General features: G+C 44.7%; 1 protein-coding gene across 2 annotated transcripts in view; it reads right to left on the bottom strand.

The window, feature by feature from the left end:
- Positions 1-19924, bottom strand: part of CYP2U1 (cytochrome P450 family 2 subfamily U member 1) — a 515971-nt gene extending 496047 nt beyond the window's left edge. For both annotated transcript variants that reach the window (XM_069630862.1, XM_069630863.1), the window contains exon 1: positions 19265-19924. In XM_069630862.1, coding sequence (XP_069486963.1) covers positions 19265-19793 — 529 coding nt within the window. In that variant the 5' untranslated portion in view covers positions 19794-19924. The remainder of the gene's footprint in view (positions 1-19264) is intronic.
- Between the last annotated feature and the right edge of the window lie 5254 nt (positions 19925-25178).

The raw sequence follows: 25178 nt of genomic DNA, 5'->3' as shown, positions 1-25178 counted from the left end.
TGTAGAGGCCCTTATGGTTCCCCCCACTAGGAGAACTGCTTTTGATCTGCTTCATGAGTATTACACAACCTTTACATTTGGGAGACATCAGAGAAATGCAGAGGAGGAAGGAGGATAATGAGGGAATAAATACCTAACTAGACAATGCAGCACACTTGGGTAATAACATGTGGTATCAGCACATGAGAAAGTTGGTAGAGAACATCTAAGGAGAGTTCCTATGTTTGTGCTCTAGTACCCTATGCCATGAACACAGTACAAACTTAGATTTCCAGGGAAGTTCCAGAACACGATGCCAGGTGTCTCATTCATCTTGCAGCATGTACGACTCAAGGACAATTCCAGGGAAGTTGGACCACTTTGCGATGGAGGTTGAAATGGTTGTTTTCATTCCAGGATGATTATATAAAGACTTTACAGATGGAAAAGCAACCTGGATGGGAAAGCAGGATGCTTGTGTATCCTGCAGACGGGCAGGAAAAGGTGGTTGTGAAGGATATGAAGAGAATGGAATGCCCTGAGATAGCTGGATCACCTGGATGTTGGGAACAAATTCACGTCTTAGTCTATGGACAGGTGAATTCTAAGGGATGGGAAGGAGGACTGATATCCTGTGCAGCTCATCTACTAAAGTCAGAATATGTGCAAAAGGTACAGAGAGTAAACAATGGGTGTTTGAAGTCATGGGCTAAGCATGCCAAACTGTTGACATGGGTAGAAGATGAATCAGGTCCAATGGTTGTGATTCCACTGGTGAATGCGACACTGTGCTTCCGAAAAGAAGGAAAGAAGCATGTGGGAGATAATATAGGCTGCAAAAGTACAGTTGACGTTTCCAGAATGGGAGCAGGGACAGCCGTCCTGATTGATCGAAATAGGGCTTGTGGGCCTATGGCCTAGATGAAGCTGCCCAAGAATTGGGGAGGGACGTGCTCCTTGGTGCTCATTCATGTTCCAGCATTAGTGGTTCCTCGGAGTGACTGGAATATTGGAGAATTTCCAAAGGTAGATGCTCATTTGAGAAAGAGAAGAGCGCTTGAATTTCTTAATCGAACCAGAAGAGAGAATTACTTCTCAGCCAAATGTTTAGAAGCGTATGAATCCATCCCGTACAAGCATAGGTTGTTCAGTAAGACTGTCAATATTTACAACTATATTCATGTCTGAGATCCAGACGATGGCCAATGCCAAATGGTTGCAAATTACCAGATGGAAGCTTCTGCAGACAATCAACACCACCATAAAGGGATTCAATGCTATCAAGGAAGAGTTGTGGGCCATACGACTGATGACTTTTCAGAATAGATATGTCCTTCACATGATCACAGCGATGGAAGGAGGAGTTTGCGCCAAAATCGGGCCATGATGTTGCACATTCATACGTTAATACAAAAAGATAGGGGCGTCGGGGGCACTAGCGAGTTCAAATCGTATTCCATGATTCACAATTTGTGTGGTTAAGAAAAAGAATTACTGACTAAATGGAATATATAAGATTATTTCAGGCGCAAAGGGGTACAAAAGTCCCAAGACCAGTCGAGACTTTGGAGGAAAAGTCATTAAAAAAAACCTGTTGTATGCCAAAAGGTAACCCCACTATGCACTCTTGTGGGATTAAAGAATCCCTAAGTGATTCTGCAAATGGATGGGGGGACATCGACCTATATGCTCGGGTCACACATTTGCATTTGCAATATTAAAATATTCAAAGCGTATTCAATTTCCAGCCTGAGTTGGACTGAAAGTTCCAACACATATTTTCATGATTCATGTCAAACTTTAAATAAAACAAATCAGTTAGATACTCATTAAACAAGGTAAATCAATACACTCAAATTGTTTACAAAGATATAATCTTCAAGGTGTCATTTTAAAATAATTTTCATGAAGGAAAAGGAAATTCTTCAGATAAAGTTAAACCAAAGTAAACAAACTTAACATATGTATACCAATGCTCCAGTTTTACAATGATTAGTTGTGTTATATCATGACACAACATAATGTCATAACTTCAAAAACTTTTTCCAAATTTCTGATAACAATAGTAAACATGTGTCCCAATCAGCTCCACTGGTGTTAGTTTATGTTTGCCAACGCGTTTCAGATTCAGCTCGAATCCTTCTTTAGGGCGTTAGAGCCTATGATTTCTTGATCATGTGGTCCAGATTTCCAGCTTAGTTGTGTACCTGTAAGGTAACACGAAAAGCTGGGCAATAGTTGACTGTGTAAATCTTATACCCGGTGCACATACCAGTACGTAAGGTAACTAAAAGGAGAGAAAACTAACCTCCAAAATCCTATTGTGTTCTCCAAAACTGTCCTCCTCGAAGTCATATGCGACCAGGGCAGGACTAAGTATTCATTCTCGCTGTCAAAAAGTGTCCGACTGCACTGTTGCACATTACTACCTTCTCATGATGACGAGAATGGGACCTTGACAGAGACCATAACACTGTTGACAAACCTGCATACCCAGATGGAAGATGAGACAGAGGACATTGTATATGACAGTTGGTTTGCGTCCATATGCTCATGGATTCCGTAGTGGAAGGCAAACATCTTCAAAGTTCTTGGCGCATTATTGCTCATGGTGATGTTTGGATTCTGTATAATCAAGATAATAATTGCCCAATGTAAGAAGACAGCAAAGAAGGCAGTATGAATGAAGATCATGATCGATGTCGAATCAGGGTTTAGACCCAAAGAATGGACTGATGAAGATGTCTGAAAATACATAGAGGCCAGCATCGTAGCACCTGAAGGAACAAAGTTCCTATATCAAAAGAATCATAAGCAGTACGAGGGACGATGAGTCTGTTGTAAACCAAATGGCCAGTGCAGCTATATGACCTGGAGTGTGGATGAACATGTGAAGTCAGCCGGCACCTTGAAGGGGGTGATGAAAATCTGGACTCTGAAGAAGCATTTCTTCAAGAGAAAATATCAAGATGCGGAGACCATTGTTGAAGAGGTGGTTGATGAATCGCCCAGAGGGGGGAGTGTAGAGGAGCAGATGAATGCCTCTGCAAGAAGCCCCACCCCCTACCTCCTGTATGTTGGAAGCCTGAGATTGTGCCATGCTTGACATCGGCAGCTGTGACCATACCACAGAGAAGATTCGAAAGAAGATACCCTCTGAGAAAGCCCTAGCAAATGTATTCCCAAACAGACAACAATCTGAGGGAGGAACTCCCTGAAGGAATATGAGAAAGAGCGAAAGAGGAGCTGGTGACATGACAAGAGACGAGCGTGACGCACTAAAAAGACTGGCTGAAGAAAATGCATGGACCCTATAGAAACTTATGACGAAGTTAAGAATCAAGGAAAAGTTCATATGTGAGAAGATTGCATGTGTGACGCACTGCAGAAAATGCAAGCCGTTCAATAACTGTACAGATGCAGCAACGCAAGTAGATTAAGTAATCTTAGAAGCTGGCTATACGTAGTGAATAGAATGCAGGCGGAGCCGCCATTGTATAGAAGCTGGACATCAGTGTCACGAATTTAGTAAGCCCAGACCCATGTAGAGGAAAGGCCGAGAATTAGCTGAGATTGTGGACCCGAGTGGCAAGGCTGTCTGGCCTGGTACCAAAGCTCAAGGCAGCCATGGCCGATTATCTATTCTCAAAGACAGTGAACGTAAGAAGCTGAATCATCCCTTGTTAAGGTGCAAAGAAAGAACACCATGCGTGCCAAGTTTTATTCATTTAAGACGTTTAATGTTGAAAAATGGTCCAAATCGTGGTGTCCTGTCACGTGAGCCAAGGATGAAAATAGAGTTGGGCATTAAGTTCCATAACTAAGATAGTGCGTGCCCACACTTCCTTATATGACCAGAGACAAGAATACTCTGCAAGGCCAAGTTCAAAGACAATCTTCATGGAAGAAGGCATTGGTGTTGAGAGGTGTTGTGCTAATTGGGTGGGGAGGTAAAGTCAAGTCTACCTCCTCGCACCTGGGTCTGAGCTCACGTGCTGCTAAGTGAACCGAATGTTCCAGACACGGCACGAGCGTGCCAAACGATTGTAGAGGGCCGTATAACGAAGAGCCTTATAGTTTGAGAGCCAATGATGTACTATGTACTTAATAGTATTGAAGATGACACATTTTAGGAGGTAGCTATAAATTGTCCACCTGACAGTAGATATCCAATCACAACCTCACCCCTTATAGAAAGTATACTTAGATGTTCCCCTTGATCCTATCGCAACCCCTCTTATGTTTTTCTCATTTGCCACGTAGCATGACATCACTAATGACACATTTTTTGTATATAAATGTGTTTGTTATGCAAAATGTTAGGAGATAACTGAGTGAACTTCCGTTGATGTCCGTTGTAACTCCCTCTTTTAGACAATTGATATTAACACAGTAAACTTTGCAATCTTCCGGAGTTGGTTCGATTATTGGGTGTCAGAGTTATTCTGCATCCAATCCACTGCATGCGTGTTACCCAAAAGGCTCTAAGCTCATGTGTGTGTACATGAATGAGTGTATGATGTATGGGGGTGCTAGGTGCATGTAAATGAGCGAGTTAGAGTGTATTGAGCGAATGTGATGTTTAAATGAGGGAGTGAATGTGTAATTGCGTGTGCGCGCGCTTAGGTGTTATGCTGGGCAGAGGAGTTGATTCTGGTTGGTAGAAGGTGGGCGTGTAGTGTTTGGTGGGAGAGGGACGGGTGGGGAAAGGGGAATTTCGCTAAACAGAACATTTAAGTGGACATCCATTATAAAGTAAGCATGATGTGTTATATGGCTAGAATAGCATTTTAGTGCAGCTAGTCTAGTCATTTATCACTGTAGCTTGAAATGTTTTACTGGGATAGACGTGTTTTATTATAGTATCATTACCGGCATTATACGCAAAGCAAACATGAGTATGTTCATATATGGGAATATTGGCATATTTTGGTGCAGCCAGAATGGAAATATAAGGGCACAGCCAGCGTGTAAATGTTTTTATACTGGCGAATAATGGTATAATGAACAGAAATGTATGATTTGTAACATGTTGAAGTTGGATGGTTATATGTGATATAATCGCTAAGAAAAACATTGAGGGCGACTTGATATTTTTTTTTAGAGGCACTAAACACCCTTCCCAACATATTTTAGGACTCCAGTCTGGCAATATTTGGGGAAAGTGTTGGAAAATGCCCTTAAAAAAATATCGAGTCACTTTCAATGTTTTTCTCCAGCAATTAAATCACTGGATAGCAAGATGGATTAGTGGCACACTGTACTTCTGCCTGGTCCCCTTTACTTTACTTTCATTTATGTGTATCGTGCACCACTGACCCTGAGGCTTAAGGGCGCCGACAGAAACAAACAAACATTGATGACAAATCCCAAAAACTGAGCACAACAACTGCAACACCAAACAGAGGGAGATGGAGCCCTTACTTTTATATGGCAAGTAGAAAGAGGTTATATAAACAGCAAGGTCTTCAGCCTCTTTCTAAACATTACAGTGGATCTCAACTCCCCAAGATCTGGCGGAATGGCAATCCTAGCCCTAAGGGCCGCCACACAAAAGCACATTTCTTGACCTGGATCAGTTTGCAGGCTGGTATTATTAAGCTGGTTGGTGTTATTTGATCTAAGAGTATGAGTATTTGATTCACTCAGATATAATGGTCTAGTTCCTCATCATACATTTGTGTATAATAAGCAAGAGCCGAAAGTCAATTCTTTCCTCTATAGGTAGAGAGCGCAAACTATGCCTGGCTTCAGGCACATGATCTCTCCTATTTTGCACTGTTTTGTATGAATTATTTTATTTATTTAGTGTTTGCTTTTTGAAATCGGTTACACTTCGATTTAGCTTTACCCACCAACAGACTGCTGCAATAGTCGATTTTGGACCCAATTATAGCTCTTGCTATAGCCTCACAATTAAATCTGGAGATATAGTGACACAACTGCACCAGCAGCTTGATATAATATGCAGAGGATAAATCCAGACTGCTCACATGGGCCTGCATATTTAAATTTTGATCAAAGTAGACACCCAGTGATTTTACTTTTTCTTTAGTTTTAATATTGCATCCTGCAACTCGGAAATGGGTGTAATCAGTTTGTATGTATGCCTCTGTTTCAATCACCATTCACCATTAGCTCTGTTTTTTCTGTGTTAAGTGCTAGACCGTTATTGGCCATTCAAGATTGAATCAGTCCATATATCTTATTAACGGTTTTAACATCCTCTAGATTCAGCTTCTGCAACCTTACTACTAACTCTGCACCAGCAGTTACTCAGAAAATACTTAATCCAGACGGCAGCATCCTCCAAAAAACCAGCCACTTCCCTTAACCTGAAGACCAACAAAGTGTGGTCCACCAGGTCAAAGGCAGCAGAAAGATCCAACAGCGTCAACACAGCCGTCTGCCCTTTGTCCATGATCTGAGCAATCTATACTTAAGATCAAACAAAGCTGTTTCAGTGCCATGATTTTCCCTTAAGCTCAATTGCCACTTATTCAGAATCCTTTTAATCTTCAAGTGTGTCACAACTTGCAGATATGCTACACGATCCAGGATCTTCAATAAAAGGTGTTTTGTTAACGGGCTGATAGTTCCATTGTGTAATTGGGCACAGGCTAGACTTTTTAATTAAGCAAAGGAGTAGTCCAAGCTATCTTAATGCACCTTGGAACATGATTTTCACTCAAGGAAGCATTTACAAATGTACACAAAGTGCATATCAATAGGGGAGAGCATGTTTTTATCACCATTGCAGGGCACACATCCCCCTTGCAGGTGTGAGGTTTTTAATGATCAGTGGCAATTCAGATTCCAGAATAGTTTTAAAATTAAACTGCTTTTACAATGACAAAGGTATATCGCAGAAGCTGATTTCACTATAACGGGATCGATAGACTTCTTAGCGATTTCCATATTAAGTTTAACCCGATTGAGCTTTCCAAATATTGCTTCCTGTAGAGATGTGCACCAGGCAGCATCTTTAGTAATACTATCTGCTCTGACACGGATTTTCTAAATCTTTCAAAGTTTTGAAGAGTTCTTTAGACTCTGATGGTGCATTATCAATCCTATCATCAAAAACATGTTTGTTTGCTGCTATAACTGCTTCTTTAAATTTGTTGGCTGCCAACCTATATGCCTCCTTATCATACTCAGCCTGTGAAGACTTCCATGTGTGAAGGCACTTCGTTTTGGTGCTCTTAAGCGTTTGTAGGTCTGGAGTAAACCAGGCATTAGCCTGTCTCTCTGCCACCTGCTTAGTTCTTAGTGGTGCTAAGGTATTAATAGCCTTTTGCATGGTTTGCTGGTAGTATTCTGTGATGATATTGTTGATGCCTAAGTCCTTGGGCCTCATTACGGGTCCAGCAGTAACCCTGTCGGTGCTACTGGCGGGTTGCCGCTGGACCCATAAAAATGTACTGTTGCCTGACTTCCCGGTACCACAATCTCATTACGAGTCCAGCGGCCGGGAAGTCAGTCGCTGGTTTATTTGTTAATCCGCATTCCTGTAGAGTCCCATAGGACTCTATGGAAGTGGGGACATGGAAGCACCGGCACTGTTGCTAACAGTGCCGGTGCTACCATGAAGGGTTTGCCTACTGTGACTGCTGTTAGACCTGTTGGGCACAGTGGCTCTGACATTCAAACACGTAGTTTGCCGTTCCGGAAACAAGGGTGCCAGTAACCTCACTGGCACCCTTGTTTCCGGACCGGCAACAATCTAATGAGCCTACGGGGGTAAAGAGTGGGTTCTAGAACCTGAACACTCCTGTGTTGAGCTCTGTGTATTTCTAGGGTGTTTTCAATTGTTATTTTGCAAGGTCACAGGGTGGAAGAAGCAAACCCAATGCTTCTTACAGAATATTTTGCAGAAAGGTCCTGGTTACCTTGCAGTTAGAAAAAGTATTTGACCCTTGTAGATAAAAATGATCTTACGCAGATTGCTGCGTTTCATTGTGTGGTTTTATTATCCATGTTATAGAAACTTGGTCTAGAGACGATGGTCAGTTGACACATATTTCAACCCCGAAGGGTCTTTATCAAGGCAGATGGGTTTGATCTATGGGAAGAATCCCAAGTTGTTCAAATATGCCGCATGGCAATTTCTAAGATCCTCGATGGAGGTCTTAAGGCTTTTGCCTGGTATGCGGGTTCGCTGTGTGTGATGTAATGAGGCCCCTTGATTTTCTCAGCTAGAGGTTATAGCCAAGGTCTCAGTATCTCTGGCGTAGGTTTCCCAAAATTCCTTGATTCAATAGTAATTCTTTTCACCTCCCTTTTCCTGGGTACCTTTTCACAAAAATTGCAAAGTGTATAAAAAAGTGATCCGAGCAGGGACACAGGGTGTTCAGCACATCAGTGGTATTGGCATTGTGTATGGCCACCCAATCCAAGGTGTTCCTGTTGATATGCGTAGGCACTTTAACAAGTTGTTTGAGGCCCAGGTCTCCCAAAGCATTCTCAAGAGATCTGGCATGTGAATCATTCACATTGCCCAACCAAACGTTAAAGTCGACCAGGGCCTTGGTGTTAGATTTAATGTTAGGGAGTAGGAGGTTACACAATTGAGTTGAAAATTCTGACATAGAAGAAGGCGGTCTATAAACCAGAATCAGGTTATATGTCATTTTGGCGTTAGTTCTTATTTTTACATCTAATAATTCACTGCCCTCGATATCCGGACATTCAGTCCACCATACATCGAGAATACTTTTAAAAATAAAAGCAACCCCACCTCCTTTTCCATCCAGTCTATCCTGATACAGAATATCATAGCCTGGAGGAATACCAAGCGCTAACACAGGGCCTGCTGCAGAACGACACCATCTTTCAGTAAGAGCACATACATCAAAATCGTGATGAGCAATGTAAGTGGCTATGTCTCGCACATGTTTCAGTAGGGACCCAGTATTAAGTAGTAATATTTTTAAGCGAACACTACAAGTCATTTGTAGTTGTAAATCATTGCCCTGAGACAGATTAGTCACATTAAATGTTATCCCGTGTGGTTATTATGACTGATTGCTCAGCATCATTTACAACATTTTCTTGTTGAGTAATTGTCTATGTCCCGAAGGGTGCTTTTATAAGAGATTAAGCTGTTGTCATTGCTGGGGCTGACATACTCCCATATGCTAATGCTGCAGATTTTAGGGGTCCCATAATATCAACTGGATGCGTTAAGCTAGCTACTGCCTCATCTAGATAACGCTTTACTATAGCAGAGGAGAGCGCACTAAGCAGTAAGTGATCCCCCTGCAGGTCTTGCACAGCTGACTTAGCTTTTGTGGCCTTAATCAGGGCTAACAAATGCATAATATGTCAATTTAAACCTATGATGGTTATAGAGAACAGGTATAATCACTGCTGCAACCACAGACTGCCACAGACCGGCTGGTCCCTCTCACGACTGAAATGCAAATAAGTATTGCACCAGAGAACTACAATGCTAGTGGGGGACTGTAGTTAAATCAGCAGAGTAAACACAGTAAAGAATCATTTTGCCTCGAACTAGGAGTGCAAAGTAGCAAGTTAACTGCATAAGGTAGGAAAGCTACACACTCAAATGAAGGTAATCACGGATTCTATGTCAAGACCGGAGGCAAAGGATTATGTTTTCTCTCTTTACTTTAAACTAGAGCAGCATTGAAACTATTACAACCATATAAAAAATGGTACACATTAAAAACTACATTTCACAAGGAATAGTCTTTTTATGTGTAGTCTATTTTGATATGTCTAACTAGAACACGTGACACCTTTTAACCAATCCTGACACTCATAGTCCATTATATTATTTTCCATTCCTCTGTCCTTCCTCTTTATTTGCTGCTCGGGCAGCCAGTTAAGTGATTTACCTCATTATACGATCTTGTATCGATATATGGTGTGTGGACTGTGCGAATCATTTAGATTACATAGCCTAGGGCGGACAGGCAGTGTGATGCACCGACAAAGAGATTGGCAGAGCTTATCCACAGGCAGAGAAATTAGATTTAATTACCTAATGAGCGCGACGGGACCAATAAAGGTTCCGGGGTTCAATGATCACATTTCGGGGCAATAAGAAAGAGAGATAGAACGCTTCAGTGAGCAACAGAGTGAAGAAATATCTCAGAAGAGGTATTTCCACACGCGCAATAACGTGAGCACAGGTAAGGTGCCGTTCATTGCGCCGTCAAGAGAACACTTCAGCTCAGCAACAACAGAGCGCCACCCGGTGGCTTAGAATAATACCGACAGAGAACAGTGTCGGTCGAGACTAAAATTAACCTGCAGTCAGGCTGGGAAGGCAGCAGCTGTTTTTAGACAGGTGCTATGCACAAGAGACAGGCACAAACCCAAGACAAACTGCAACAATAAGAGGACCCAGACCCACAAAATCTGCATTTTGAATGGGTGCAAACCCAGTAAACCTGCAGAGACCCACCAGCATTATAAAATGCACAGCTCCAGCGAAGAGTTTGGGGAACCCTATAGTACTAGACAAAGGACAGCGTCCAACAAGGGACAAGCAATACAATGTGTACTGGGTACAGGATTGGGTGCACTGTCCCAGGGGAGGAGCTTGGTGGAAGACCTAATTACTTTGAACCAGGGGATGGAGGCCCCAAGAGGGGAAGCCCCAGAGAGATACTGGAGGGGAAAGAAAAAAGCCTCAAAGGCCCACAGCAGCCAACCCCCGCGCGCCACCCAGGCACACCACGCAGGAGAACGAATGAGAAAAGAGTGAGGTCCTGGGCGAGGAGAGGCAAGATATACACGAATGAGGAGTCCTAGTCAGAAGACTTGGATGAGGAAGAGTGGGACGAGAAGTCAAAAGAAAGCTCAGAAGAGCGAGACATTCTTCCCCAAGCCCTCCTAACAAGAGCAAGGCTGCCAAGAAAAGGAAAAGACAAAGGGAGGAGGAAGAGATGGGCGAAGTATTCGACATGGATTCTCTTAACCATCCCAGGTCGGCGGAGTGGGAGCCCCCCGGTAAGATTGCAAATTATATAAAAAGGAGGATTTGTAACCCCCTGTCAAAAGAGGCCAGATGCAAGCTCTGGGTGGAATGACCCAGGCCTCAAGTGCCGGAGGGTATGGCGGAAACGCCAGAAGTAGATGAGATGTTATCCTTGATGTGGCGTTACGGTAGGGACATCAAGAAGGAGATAGATAGATCCTGGCGATCATGCCAGAATAAACTCCTGGATGTCCTAGGTCCAATAACAAAAATCTGGCAGATGGCAGAAGAAGCAAGACAGCCAGTACAGAGGGTAGACCCGGAGATTCTAGCGCGATGGGCGCAGAGGGAAATATGCCTGTTCGGTAATGCTAATGACGCCCTAATAACGGAAAGACGAAGGTCCATCTTAGTCAAAATAGACCCCAAAAGGAGATGGCGAAGGTCGCGAATACTTACGCCGCGATAGACAAGGCATAGGCATCCTTAAGAATCTTTGGGCATAAGATTTTCGGAAGGGCTGGCAGAGGAAGGGGCCGCTCGCCAGCCGCTACTCCCCATAGAGGCCCAACTACAATAGCAGAAACGACTGGAGAAATCAAGGAGTGCAGACACAACCCCTTCTTTCAGTCGAGAGGAAGGGGTAGAGGCAGAGGCTGGAGAGGCAGCAACAGAGGTCAACAAACACAGGTGAGACTGATCACAGTATTACACAATCGACCAGTAGATACAGGGACCCCAGTAATAGGGAGGAGGACTGCACAGTTCTTAGAAAGCTGGCAAGAGTTATCAGGAGATACATGGGTAGAAGAGACGGTGCAGGGTTTCCAGCTCGAATTTTGGCAAGATCCAGTACAGATAGAATACCCGAGACCCATAAGGTTCAGCAAGGAAGACAAAATGTTATTAGACAAGGAAATAATAAGGTGCCATTGCACTAGTGTCCGATTCCTCGAACGAGTTTGTAAGCAATATGTTCTTCGTAAAGTGCAAAAAGAAACAGAGTGTAGTGATAAACTTAAGAAGTTTAAAAGTATTCATAGTATAGAGACATTTCAAGATGCAAGGCATCCATCTCTTGAGATACATGTTACAGACAGAGGATTGGCTGGTCACGATAGACCTCAAAGATGCCTACTTGACGATCCCAATAGCGAAGGAACATCAGAGGCTCCTCTGATTCTGGTGGGGAGGCCAGAAGTGGGAATTCACATGCCTCCCATTCGGTCTAGCGTCAGTGCCTTGGGCATTTAGAAAATTGACGAGGACAGTGGTTAGTCACCTGAGAGAACAGGGCATCAGACTGATAGTGTATCTAGACGACTTTTGTCTGAGGGGCAGGACAGGTTGACGCTGGAGCAACAAACTGAGGTAACAATTCATCTATTGCAGAATCTGAGATTTCCCATAAATTGGGAGAAATACGCTTTAAAACCAGTACAGACAATAGAGTTCCTAGGATTTGTGATAGACACGAGAACAGCCATGCTCAGCCTACCTATAGCCAAAGTAAACATGATCAAGAAAGAGATCAGCCCAATAATAGCAAGAGAGGAGTTATCGCTCAGATAGCTAGCCAGATTGGTAGGGAGACTAGCATCATCCATCCAGGGGCCAGTACACTACATAGCTCTGCAGCCCCATGAAGATCCAACACTTGCGAAAGTGGTTATCGTACAGAGAGTCCTGATCTCCTCTGAGGCAAGGACAGAACTATGGTGGTGATTCAGGCACATGGAGGTCTGGAATGGCAGATCGATATTTCGCTCATCCCCATACCTCATCATAGAGTCAGATGCCAGCCGTTGGGGCTGTAGGACCGGTGCAGAGAGATGACAACAGGAGGCAGGTGGTCAGGGAAGGAGCTATAGCTCCATATCAATTGTCTGGAACTGATGACGGGGTCCTTCGCAGTAAGGTGCTGGACCCAAGACAAGGTGAACTGTTGCGTATTACTGAAAATGGACAATGTCTCTGCAGTGCGCTACATAAACAGGCTGGGCGGGACGAAGTCCAGCATGCTGGCGGAACTGGCAAAGGATTTCTGGAACATGTGCCTAGAGAACAAGATAAGCATTACAGCAGAATATCTTCCAGGTCTGCAGAACGAGGTTGCAGACTGGAACTCGAGACATGATGCCAGCGATTGGCCACTAGACACTACAAGGTTTCTGTCACTAATGGAAATGAGGGGACAATGCAGGGCCAACTTTTTGCATCCAGGCTGAACGCGCAACTGAGTCACTTCTTCTGCTGGAGGTCGGATCCAGCAGCAGAGGCAACAGATGCATTTCTAGAGAAGTAGGGACCAGACAAGTAATACGTTTTCCCCCCATTCGCAATGATTCAGAGAGCGGTAGCACAGGTCAGGAGACAACAGGCGACGCTAATAATAGTAACGCCAGACTGGAGAAGTCAGGTATGGTTCCCGGACCTTCTCGAATTGTCAATTGACAAACCACTGATACTGCGCCAGTTCATGGAACTGATACGGAATCCAGTGGGAGAGAGTCATACGCTGAACCAGGAAGGGGACTTGAGACTGATTGTGTGGGCGATTTCCTGGAAGCCTGGCAAAAGCCAGGACTTTGGGGAGCCGCTGAAAAATTCATTGAGGAAGCTTGGGCTCCGGGTACCAGAAAGCCCCACAGATTGGCCTGGACACCGTGGAGTAGCTGGCGCGTGCAAAGGCATATACATCCCACTAGAGCAGATGTAACTCAGATAGTGAATTTTCTAGCGGCTTTGGCAGCACAAGGCAAGCATGCAGAACCGTAAACACATGTAGATCAGCCATATCTGCTGGCCACCCCAAGATACAGAATGTGGCGGTAGGAGAACACCCACTTGTATGTAAACTCCTCAGAGGAGTGAGACTTTACCACTGTTACCCAAATAGTCACAGACATGGGACGTGAATACAGTGCTGAATGTGTTTATTAACACAAGAACTAAGACAGGTATCAGAACAGTTTTCTACTCTGCTTTTCCGGAACAAGCTAAACTATGCCTGGTCCAGTGTCTGAAAATTTACGAAGAAATACAGGTACACTTAAAGCAACTGGGGTAACCCAATTGTTCATCTCACTAAGGAAAACTTTCAAGGCCGTAGCAGGGGTGACCCTAGCGAGATGGGTTAGATGGTGTATGCTCCAGGCGGGCATTGACATTGGAATCTACGGGGCACATTCCAATGGAGGAGCTATGGCGTCTAAAGCATAAAACGCAGGATCTAGGTTGGAGGACATCCTAAAGGCAGCAGACTGGTCAAGGGAGCCAACGTTAAAACTATTTTACTTTAGACCAATAAATGAGATGCCTGCGTTGGTGGTAAATAAGCTTTGAACAAGCATAATCTGAGCCTTCGGTCTTGACATAGAATACTGATTTTCCATACCAACATTATAGAAAGTCAAGATTCTATTAAAGACACGAAGACAAAGGTTTGTCCCACCCGTTCAATCATTATATGGAATTTATTAAATAGATGTTATGCATATGGAATACTAATGTTGTGAAAGATTGCTGTTTCATAATGATTGCCCACCCTATTATAACTAGCCTCAGCTTCCTATTTGCTTACAGAAATGCAGGTGAAGACAACAGAATGATGATGAGGTGAACTGTTGCGTATTACTGAAAATGGACAATGTCTCCGCAGTGCGCTACATAAACAGGCTGGGCGGGACGAAGTCCAGGATGCTGGAGGAACTGGCAAAGGATTTCTGGCACATCTGCCTAGAGAACAAGATAAGCATTACAGCAGAATATCTCCCAGGTCTGCAGAACGAGGTGGCAGACTGGAATTCGAGACATGATGCCAGCGATTGGCCACTAGACAGTACAGGGTTTCTGTCACTAATGGAAATGAGGGGACAATGCAGGACAATATTTTTGCATCCAGGCTGAACGTGCAACTGAGTCACTTCTTCTGCTGGAGGTCGGATCCAGCAGCAGAGGCAACAGATGCAATTCTACGGAAGTAGGGACCAGACAAGTAATATGTTTTCCCCCCATTCGCAATGATTCTGAGAGCGGTAGCACAGGTCAGGAGACAACAGGCGACGCTAATAATAGTAACGCCAGTCTCGAGAAGTCAGGTATGGTTCCCGGACCTTCTCGAATCGTCAATTGACAAACCACTGATACTGCCCTAGTCCATGGAACTGATACGGAATCCAGTGGGAGAGAGTCATACGCTGAACCAGAAAGGGGACTTGAGACTGATTGCGTGGGCGATTTCCTGGAAGCCTGGCAGAAGCCAGGACTTTCGGGAGCCGCTGAAAAAATTCATTGAGGAAGCTTGGGCTGCGGGTACCAGAAAGGCCCACAGATTGGCCTGGACACCGTGGAGTAGCTGGCGCGTGCAAAGGCATATACATCCCACTAAAACAGATGTAACTCAGATAGAAAATTCACTGGCGGCTTTGGCAGCACAAGGCAAGGCATACAGAACCGTAAACACATGTAGATCAGCCATATCTGTTGGCCACCCCAAGATACAGAATGTGGCGGTAGGAGAACACCCACTTGTATGTAGATGTTAGGGAGAATTCTCTGTTTAGGCTGAATTTCCTAACCTAGTGAGTCCCCTAGCAGCTTTGCTGGATTTCTGGAGTTTGTTTTTTTCCATCCTGCCAAGAGTGAGACTCTTTTCCCCCACTCTTGGACATTAATGGGGTTGATTCTTGTGCATGTCAATGTGTTCTATGGGCTATGGGGTCTTTTACTCCATAGGGTATCACGTGTTTTACTATGTGTGTTACACCGCACCCTCCGTGCCATAACACTGGGGCGTCCTAGAGGACCCCCACCATAGACTCCATACCCTGGGACTGACTACTGTCTCCCAGGGCATGTAAAGTCACCATTGGCTTTACTAGACCTAACTTTACTAACAGAACTAGTACAAACCATCCTATTGTGGACGTACTAGTAGGGGTAATTCGATTACCCCTGGGTCTGTTATTCGAGGGGGCACTGTACCGTCCCCCCTCGTCGAGTTTTGGCTGGTGGCAGTGGAAACTACTTGTTATATTCGACCCCAAATATAACACTATGGGATTCTTCCCATTGTTGGAGGCTAATACTTTTTCCCGTTAGTCTCTAACATACCATCGATTTATTTGTCTTAAATAAATCTACCGGTCGGTATTTTCTGCCAGAACTCGGCTTTTAAAATGGCGTCTGTGTTCACCTCGGTAACTCCGAACCAAAGGTTGAGCCCTTTGTTCCACTTTTGACGGGCTTCTACACAGAAGCCCTCCAGAGTGGTGCCATTCTGTCTGGGTACCACAGGGGGTGTGGGATGGGGTTTAGGCACCCTGGACTGAGTTGCCTTGCCAACTCAAGTCGCACTCTGGTGTGATTGGCCCAAGAGGTGAGCCACCCGGCTCACCACTTAGCGTGTTTTGATTGACAGCTAGGCTGAATGAATGGGGGTTTGCTGCATAAAAGCAGGGCTTTTGGGACTGGATCTTCAGAAGTCGCCACAGGACCTAAGAATCCGACGAGGGTAAAGCTGAGCCGACCTGCAACGACGACACCTCCGGTGGAGCCCTGCTGAACCGACTCAACACTTCCCAACGACAGAGGAGATCTCCCCGCTGGAGAGTCTTCTCACCCTGACTGGTGGGAACAACACGTCCCTTTGCTTTTTCTTCGCTTCCAGGGTGTAGTGGTCGAATTGCCTGTGCTGAGCACCCCGGCAACCGGATAGCCACTAGCCCATACCGCGACCAAAAGGTGGTGCCTTGTGACCGAGCACTCCGCGGCTGGTCTCTTCCCTGGTGGTGCAACGATCTTCAACTTTCCTTCGACGACGAGATCATCTCATCTCTTGGCAAAGCCCCAACTTGTATCCACCACCAGGAACAACTGTCCCGCCGGAGCTGTCTCTGCACTTACAAGGTACCGTGTCCGCTTGGCTTCCCTTGTGACGGTTAGCGTGAGGTGTCTTAAATCCTTACCTTCCCATTGGGTCGCCTCCAGACCTTCTTAACTTTTTGTTCTAAACTGGTCCAACCTTCCTGTGACAATTTGCTACAAAGACTCGAAGTGCGTTTCCACTGTGATACTTGTTGGGACATATCGCCTTGCCTCTCTCCGAGTGGGCCTGGCCTCTGAACTTTGTAATCCACAGTAGACCCTGCCTTGCATTTGCTTCGTAAAAGTGTTGGTACCGAGTTGGTTTCATACCCTGCCTTTTCTCTCCCGTTCTAACGAATATTAGAGTGCCATCTAGGTTAAAGCATTCACCTCTGTCTGCAAATAAGTGGTGCCGTTGAACCTAGACTTGTCGAAATATTGTTAGGGGATTGATATACTTATAGTAATTGAAGTTGTTTGCCGTATTAGTGCCAGTGTGTTTTCATAGATGTGTCCTTAAAATACATAATTATATATCTTTACACACAAGCTCTTTTCCGTGTCTGCTTGTTCTACTGTGTAAATTGCCCTATCTTGTATACTCCACATACTGCCTAACTCTTCTTGAGGGAAGTCTGACTGCTCAGCCACAGCTACCAGGTGAACCTGTGTGGTACAGACTGCAACCAAGTAGGTTTACTGCCAAATACCTGTAAGCCTAAATCTTTTGCAGTGGTCCCAGAGGGAACTGCACAGGTTTCTGCTTAACAGTAGACTCCTCAGAGGAGTGAGACTTTACTACTGTTACCCAAATAGACACAGACATGGGACGTGAATACAGTGCTGAATGTGTTTATTAACACGAGAACTAAGACAGGTATCAGAACAGTTTCCTACTCTGCTTTTCCGGAACAACCTAAATTATGCCTGGTCCAGTGTCTGAAAATTTACGCAGAAATACAGGTACTCTTAGAGCAACTGGGGTAACCCAATTGTTCATCTCACTAAGGAAAACTTTCAAGGCCGTAGCAGGGGTGACCCTAGCGAGATGGGTTAGATGGTGTATGCTCCAGGCGGGCATTGGCATTGGAATCTACGGGGCACATTCCAATGGAGGAGGCATTACGTCTAAAGCATATAACGCAGGATCTAGGTTGGAGGACATCCTAAAGGCAGCAGACTGGTCAAGGGAGCCAACGTTAAAACTATTTTACTTTAGACCAATAAATGAGATGTCTACGTTGGTGGTAAGTAAGCTTTGAACAAGCATAATCCGAGCCTTCGGTCTTGACATAGAATACTGATTTTCCATACCAACATTATAGAAAGTCTAGATTCTATTAAAGACACAAAGGCGAAGGATTATCCCACCCGTTCAATCATTATATGGAATTTATTAAATAGTTGTTATGCATATGGAATACTAATGTTGTGAAAGATTGCTGTTTCATAATGATTGCCCACCCTATTACAGCTAGCCTCAGCTTCTTATTTGATTACAGAAATGGAGATGATGACAACAGGATGATGATGAGCAAGGAAAGAGAAGGCCACGGCATAATGTAGTCTCTTCCGGTTGGGGTGCAAGTCTTAAAGTTGGATACAAAGAAAGAGAAAGGACAGAGGAATAGAAAGGAAGATAATGGACTAGGAGTGTCAGGATTGGTTGAAATGTCACGTGTTCTAGTTGGAAATATCAAAAATGAACTACACACAAAAAGACTATTCACTGGGAAATGTAGTTTTTAATGTGTACATTTGTATATGGTTGTAATAGTTTTAATGCTGCTCGAGTTTAAAGTGAAGAGAGAAAGCATAATCCTTCGCCTCCATGTTTTTAATAGAATACTGACTTTCTATAATGTTGGTATGGAAAATAAGTATTCAATGGCATTCACATTTTTGTGAGAAATAAACGGAGCCTGCACCTGGACTTTGGATATAAAAATTATCAAAGCAACTAAATGTGTAGGTTATCTTTGAATCCAATCACTTTGCCATTCTCACAGGCACATTGCGCTTTACTTGGGCCCCACGCCAGGCAACTACCCAGTTTGCCCCACCCAGTTGCAACTACCGAGTTTGCCCCCACACAGTTTCTGAAGTCACCCCCATCGAAATGTAGGTTTATATATATTTTTTTTATCAATAGTTGTTTTAGCTGATTTATCAACTTTACAACACATAAAAAAGAATTATCCTTACATAAATTTGTACATTTTTCTTATTAAAAAGTCTTTACAATTAGAAAACAAAAAAGAGAAAAAGGAACAAATTTGCATAACCTTTACGAATACAAATAGGCTCTCATCTGTGAACATTTCCCACATCCGGCATTATACCGTGAACAGTGCTTCCAAAAATCTTTTTATGGCTACATATACAGATGTTCGATTTATTGAGAAAAATGTAGGTTTATATTGTACACACGATCCCTTCGTCATGTCAATGAACACGTCTCCTCACCTTTCCTCTTGGTGATGAAGTTGACCATGGGCACGCTGGGCCTGTCTGAGAACACATCGGCGTGGTTGACCATGGCGTCGCGCACCGTGGGGAAGTCACCAAGAAAGACCAACATGCGAGTGCCAATGTACACGCAGAAGATGTTTCCGTACAGTTTCGTCAAACTAGTGAAAAAAAGGTGAGGGGGCACAACGGACCCATTGACGGGAAACCCCAGACCGCGCTTCACCTTTTTTCCGCCGGCGATGCCACTAAGCTTGGACAGCAGCCAGCTCGGAGCCAAAATGGCACCCACGTTACCCACCAGGGGCAATGGACGAGGGCCTGGGGGTGCTTTGGTGAAGAGTAGGCGGCCATAATTCCACAGGCTGGAGAGGAGCCAGCGCAGCACCAGCAGCACCGCGGCCAGCGTCAGCAGTTTGGCCCATGAGGTGCCTTCCGTCTCAGCAGCGGGAAATACGGCCCCGGGCAGCAGCCAGGCTAGCCACTGCCAAGGTGTGACGGGCTCCTCCGCCCGCGCCGCCTCCATGCTGATGTGGGGTTTGAACACACTCGGGGGTTGGGTGAAGTTGTGGGGAAGAACACGCTATATACCTCGGCGAGCCTTCTCTGAAAGTTCGAGCGGTCCCGGTCCACACTATATACTCCTCCTCTGGCTATCTGTTTACAAACACTGCCAGGCCCCGCCCTTCCTGATGCATCGACGAGCACTGATTGGTTGGGACTTTGACAGGGGGTCGGGTCGTTCCTTTTGGTGAGGCCGTGGTTGGCTAGAGCCTCTTTCTTCCTGGACTTAGTAACACGCGTAGAAAAGGCCGTTGCGTGTGTTATGTGTTACCAAACGGTAAACTCAAGCTGCATCTGATAGGAGGCAAGACACACGGTGCCGTAATAAAGACACGAAAGACGGAGCCATTGCAAAGAGGACCTCTCTTTATTCCGTGCTTATCCTTACTGACACGTACCCCGCACACGTGACTTGTAGCCACGCTGGGACTGGGGGACATAGACAGGGGACAGGGGAGGAACAGATATAGGAACAGGACACTACAGCTGAGCTCACTCCTATATAAATCACTACATGTCATAATCATTCCCTTTCCTCGATCCATCTTGACGGTTTGTCATCATTCATTTGGATGGACTCTGACAGACGGCCGCTACAATGTCTCCACCACTGCAGCTGTCATCAGTGTCTTCCTCAGCCTCTAACTAGTCAGAGCAACTTTCTTGAGCGCTCCCTATGTCAGCTGACTCCTCATGAGGTCCAGTACATACAATTCAACCCTCCTGATTTAAGCGGGAGACCAATGCAACCCGCCTAAAATAATTATAACCCCAATGCAATCCTATGGGAAGAATAGATTCTCCCAATTGCTGTGGTGAAATCTCCCTCTTAGGGGCTTCTGAATATTGGCATGTCTGCCAGTATCATCTGCCAGTTTCTTGAAGAACCCGAATTTCGGGTGATGGAACGACCAGGACCTTCAACTGATACCATGGACCCTTGCAATGCCGTCACACACAACTCTCAACTCACACGCTTTTGGCGGGTGTCATCCGTCTTGTAAACAGCGGACTCACCCGCCAAGCCTCCTGCACGCCCATTCGCTTCAATGGGCTCTCACCCGCCAAAAACAAAATTGGGTGTTTTCACCCGCGGTGTGCGACACAAATGGTTAAGAGCTATGTGTCACAATCAATGGACCTGGATCGAAGGCGATACATCCTTCTTCCCATGAGGCTGCCGTACCAGAACGGAATCGCCCACGTGTAAATTTGACTCCTTTCTGATCTTCTCTGATCTGCATACATCTTCATTTTCTTTTTATTTGCGACATCGCTTGTCCTGACTTGTGATCAAGCTGTGGGCAGCTTACTGCATCCCTTACTTGCGCAAGCCGTGTTAGAACCATCCTACCAAACATCAGTTCTGACGGACATACTCCCGTCAAACTATGCAGCGTGTTTCTATAATCTTGCAGTAGTGTGCAGATGGCTTGTGGGACCAACCCACGTGTGATGGAGTATACTTGTAGGGTGCGCTTTATGTTGCCCATGAATCTTTCAACCATACCGTTGGCCTGAGGCCATGTAGGGGTGATCCTTCTATGCTGGAACCCCAAGTATTAAGCAAACATGGGAAAATCCTGTCCAATGAACGGCAGACCATTGTCCGATTTTACTGTTGATGGAATGCCATAGTCTGCAAACATCTTTTCAAGAGCTGGAATCAGTGAATGGGCATTGTTAAAGGAGATCAGATGTATCTCCGGAAAGCAAGACATTTCATCAATTGCTACTAAAGTATATTTGCCATTTGTCAGTGGGACAAATGTGTCAATGGCCACATCATACCATACCTTCAGAGGTATCTGTGTCATTTTGAGTGGTTCTGGCAAAGTACGCGGGGCTTTACAGATAGTACATGTTTCAAGTGTTCTTTGTATTTTGTCATCCATACCTGGGAACCACACCTTGGTTCTGAGTTGTCTTTTGGTGGAGATGATCTCTCTGTGTCTTACGTGCACCAAACCGATGATTCGATCCTGCAGAGACACAGGGATGACAATCCTGTTTTCCTTTAACAGTAGCCCTTGAGAGGAGGTAGACAGCACGTCTTTCACAAGATAAAATGACTTCAGCAGTTTCTGCTCACTTTCTGACAATAATTCGTCACTGCTGCATGAGTCACGCTATTTTCCTGACCTCACCTTCTCTTTGACCTTTGTTAGAACTATGTCTTGTAGAAGTGCCTTGGCAATTTCAGGAATGGTCACTGACTTCGGGAGGGAACTTTTTACAATATAATTGACGTATTGATCCGCCTTGGATGACTGGTCTTTTTCCTTCGCTGCCAACGGATATCTGGACAGGAAGTCCGCTGGGTTGTTGTCTTTTCCATGCCCGTGTATGATATCAAAACAATACTCTTGCAAGCTTAGACGCCAGGGTGCGATTCGCATGGGAATTTTGGCACTGGGCTTGCGACAGATGGTTGTGAGCGCCTGATGGTCAGTGATGATGGTGAACCTTCTTCCATACAAAAACGGTTGATAATCTTTGCATGCCCAAACTACAGCCAAATTCTCTTTCTCTGGCCGAGAATAGGCACATTCAGTGGATGACAAGCTTTGGCTGGCATACGCAACAATACGTCAGGGCGAAGAGAAGCATGGTTTGAATTGAGCTAGTATGGCTCCCAGACCTACTGGACTTGCATCAACAGTCAGCCCCATTTCCAGATAGGGGTCATAATATGCCATGCAGGAGGCTGATGAGATGCGTGATTTGTTTTCCTTGAAGGCTCCCTCACACTCTGGTGACCATGCAAATTCTTGACCTTTGCCAATAAGAAGTCAATAGGAAGTCGTAGTGGCCTGCTGACTGATACAAAACCCTGAATCTATCTCGTGCAGTAACTGGCCATGCCCAGAAAAGACTGCACTGCTGACGTTGATGTGGGAGTTGGCGTGGCAATTAACGCCTGCACTTTAGATTTATTTTAATTTATTTTATTTATTACATTTGTTATACGCCCAGACCCTGAGGTATCACGGCGTAGTTACAGACAAAATCAAGTACAATTGTTCGTGTTGATCAATGCAATAGGATAATACAGATTTGGTTACATTTATACATTATATACAGTTATGTACTTTTATATACAGTGCAGAAGCATAGCAGGTCTGGGATACAAGTATCTGGGATCAACTTAGAACTGGTTGAATAACCATGTTTTGAGCAATTTTTTAAATTGTGAGAAGGACGTTTTATTCTTAATGTTGATGGGTAAGGCGTTCCAGCGCTTAGGAGCGAGTACTTTGAAGCTACTGCCCCCTGCCTTTTCTCTTTTGTATCGTGGGATTTCAAGGTTTTTGCTCTTATTCTGAGATCTGAGGAGTCTGGTCTGGGTTTTCTTGGTGACTGCGTTGAGGAGGTATTTGGGAGCTTTGTTGGTGACGCATTTATGGGTGATGCTAATAGCTTTAAAGAGTATTATAGCTTTGATGGGAAGCCAATGATTTTGTATCCTGATGTTTGAAATATGCTCAGATTTTTTCATGCCTAATACAGCTCGGAGGGCTTTTTTCTGCATGAGTTGGAGTTTGGAAAGATTTGTGTTAGAAGTGCCTAGGAAAAGGAAGTTACAACAGTCAAGCTTAGATAGTATGAGCGCTCTAGCTAGTTTAATGCAGTTTTCTGGTGTCAGGAATTTGTGACTAAGAGAAATAAGTTTGGCTGTGTAGGAGGTAGAGGAGGCTAGGGTGTTTACTTGCTTCAACATGGTGAGTGTCGCATCACCCCGAGTATTTTAACTTGTTTAAGTACTGGGATTGTGGTGCCGTCAATGATGAAGGATGAGTAAACAGGCTGAAGGGAGGCCATTTTGGATGATGATCCTAGTATGAGTAGCTCTGTTTTGTCATCGTTGAGACATAAGCTATTGTTGGCTATCCAGTTTTGGATTAGTGAGTAGATAGAATTGATAAGCAAGGAGTCTTGTTCATGGTTGCCTGTTGGTGGGATGAGGATCTGGGTGTCATCTGCAAAATTAGTGTAGATGACACCCATAGCTTCCAGTGCTGCGAAGAGCAGCTTGGTGTAGGCGTTGTACAGGGTGGGGGATAGGCAAGATCCTTGAGGGACGCCCTTTGGGACTGGTATGGGATCTGCTGATTCTTTCCCAATGGCAACTCTTGAGGTCCTATCTGCGAGGAATGATTTAATCCAGTCTGTGGCGTTGTTGGATAGATTGAAGTTGTTTAGCGTGGCACAGAGTTTGTCGTGGTTGACCAGGTCGAAAGCCTCAGCATTAGGAGGCAGAGTTTTCCTGATTCTCTCGTGGCATCCATTTGGATCTTCAGGTCGAGAAGGGCTGTTTCTGTACTATGGTTAGGGCAGAACCCTGACTGTCTGTCACCTAGTAATTGATGGTGTTCTAAGTGGGTTTCAATTTGGGAGTAGGCTATTTTGTCAATGATTTTCAGTAGGAATGTGATGGTAGTTATGGGTCGGTAATTGGTGGGGATGGAAGGGTCCAGGGATGATTTTTTAAGGAGGGGTGTTACCCAGGCTTTCTTGATGCTAGTGGGAACTGTGTTTGAGTAAAAGGATGCGTTAACAAACTCAGTGATTACTCGTGCTAAGATGTGGGTGCACATTTTGACTAGATGAGAGGGGAATTGGTCTTCTTTGCAGTTGGAGGCTTTGAGTTTCATTATGGTATCTAGTAATTCTTTATTGGTGACTGGGGGAAATGAAAAGGGGTACAGAAGGAGGTAGTGGGAGAGTTGGAGGCTATGTTAGGAAGCCTTTTTCCGGCAAGGATAGTTTTTGTGCTGTCCATTTTCTTTTGCAGTAGCATCATTTTAGAGGCTAATGCATCTTGTATTGTGGTGCACCAAATTTTGCTAGAATTGTAGGGTGCTATCACTTGGCATGGGTTCTCAAGTTCTCTAAGGATGGAGAACAGTTCTTTACTGTCAGAGTTGGCGTTGGTTATGCGCTTATTAAGGGCGTTAGCTTTACGAGAAATTATGGCCGATTTGTACTTTTTATTGGCTATTTGGAAGGCCTTTGCTGATTGGCTGGTGTAAGATTTCCTATGTAGGTGCTCGAGTGCTCTTTTAGTATGTCTGAGGGAGACTAGTTCTTTGTCAAACGAGAAGCAGGAGCGTTTATGAGGTTTGCGAGTTTTGGTCATGACAGGAGCGAGTGAGTCAATGGTGCGGGTGAGACTTTGTTGATAACAGTCTGCTAGGTAGTCGGGGTTGTTTGTATTGAGGCTGACATTGGCAAGAGCCAGATGTAGGATGGGAGAGAGGTTGTCTACTGTAAGTTTTTTAATATTTTTAAATTCAAAGGTGTCGGGTGCCTTGTGGTTGGTGGGGTCCGAGCTTTTGTGTTCCAG

This window comes from Ambystoma mexicanum, chromosome 6q (assembly GCF_040938575.1).
Source record: "Ambystoma mexicanum isolate Mex_15411 chromosome 6q, UKY_AmexF1_1, whole genome shotgun sequence".
Taxonomy (NCBI): domain Eukaryota; kingdom Metazoa; phylum Chordata; class Amphibia; order Caudata; family Ambystomatidae; genus Ambystoma; species Ambystoma mexicanum.
Note: the sequence above shows the minus strand (reverse complement) of the source record. Positions and strands in the feature narration are given on the sequence as shown.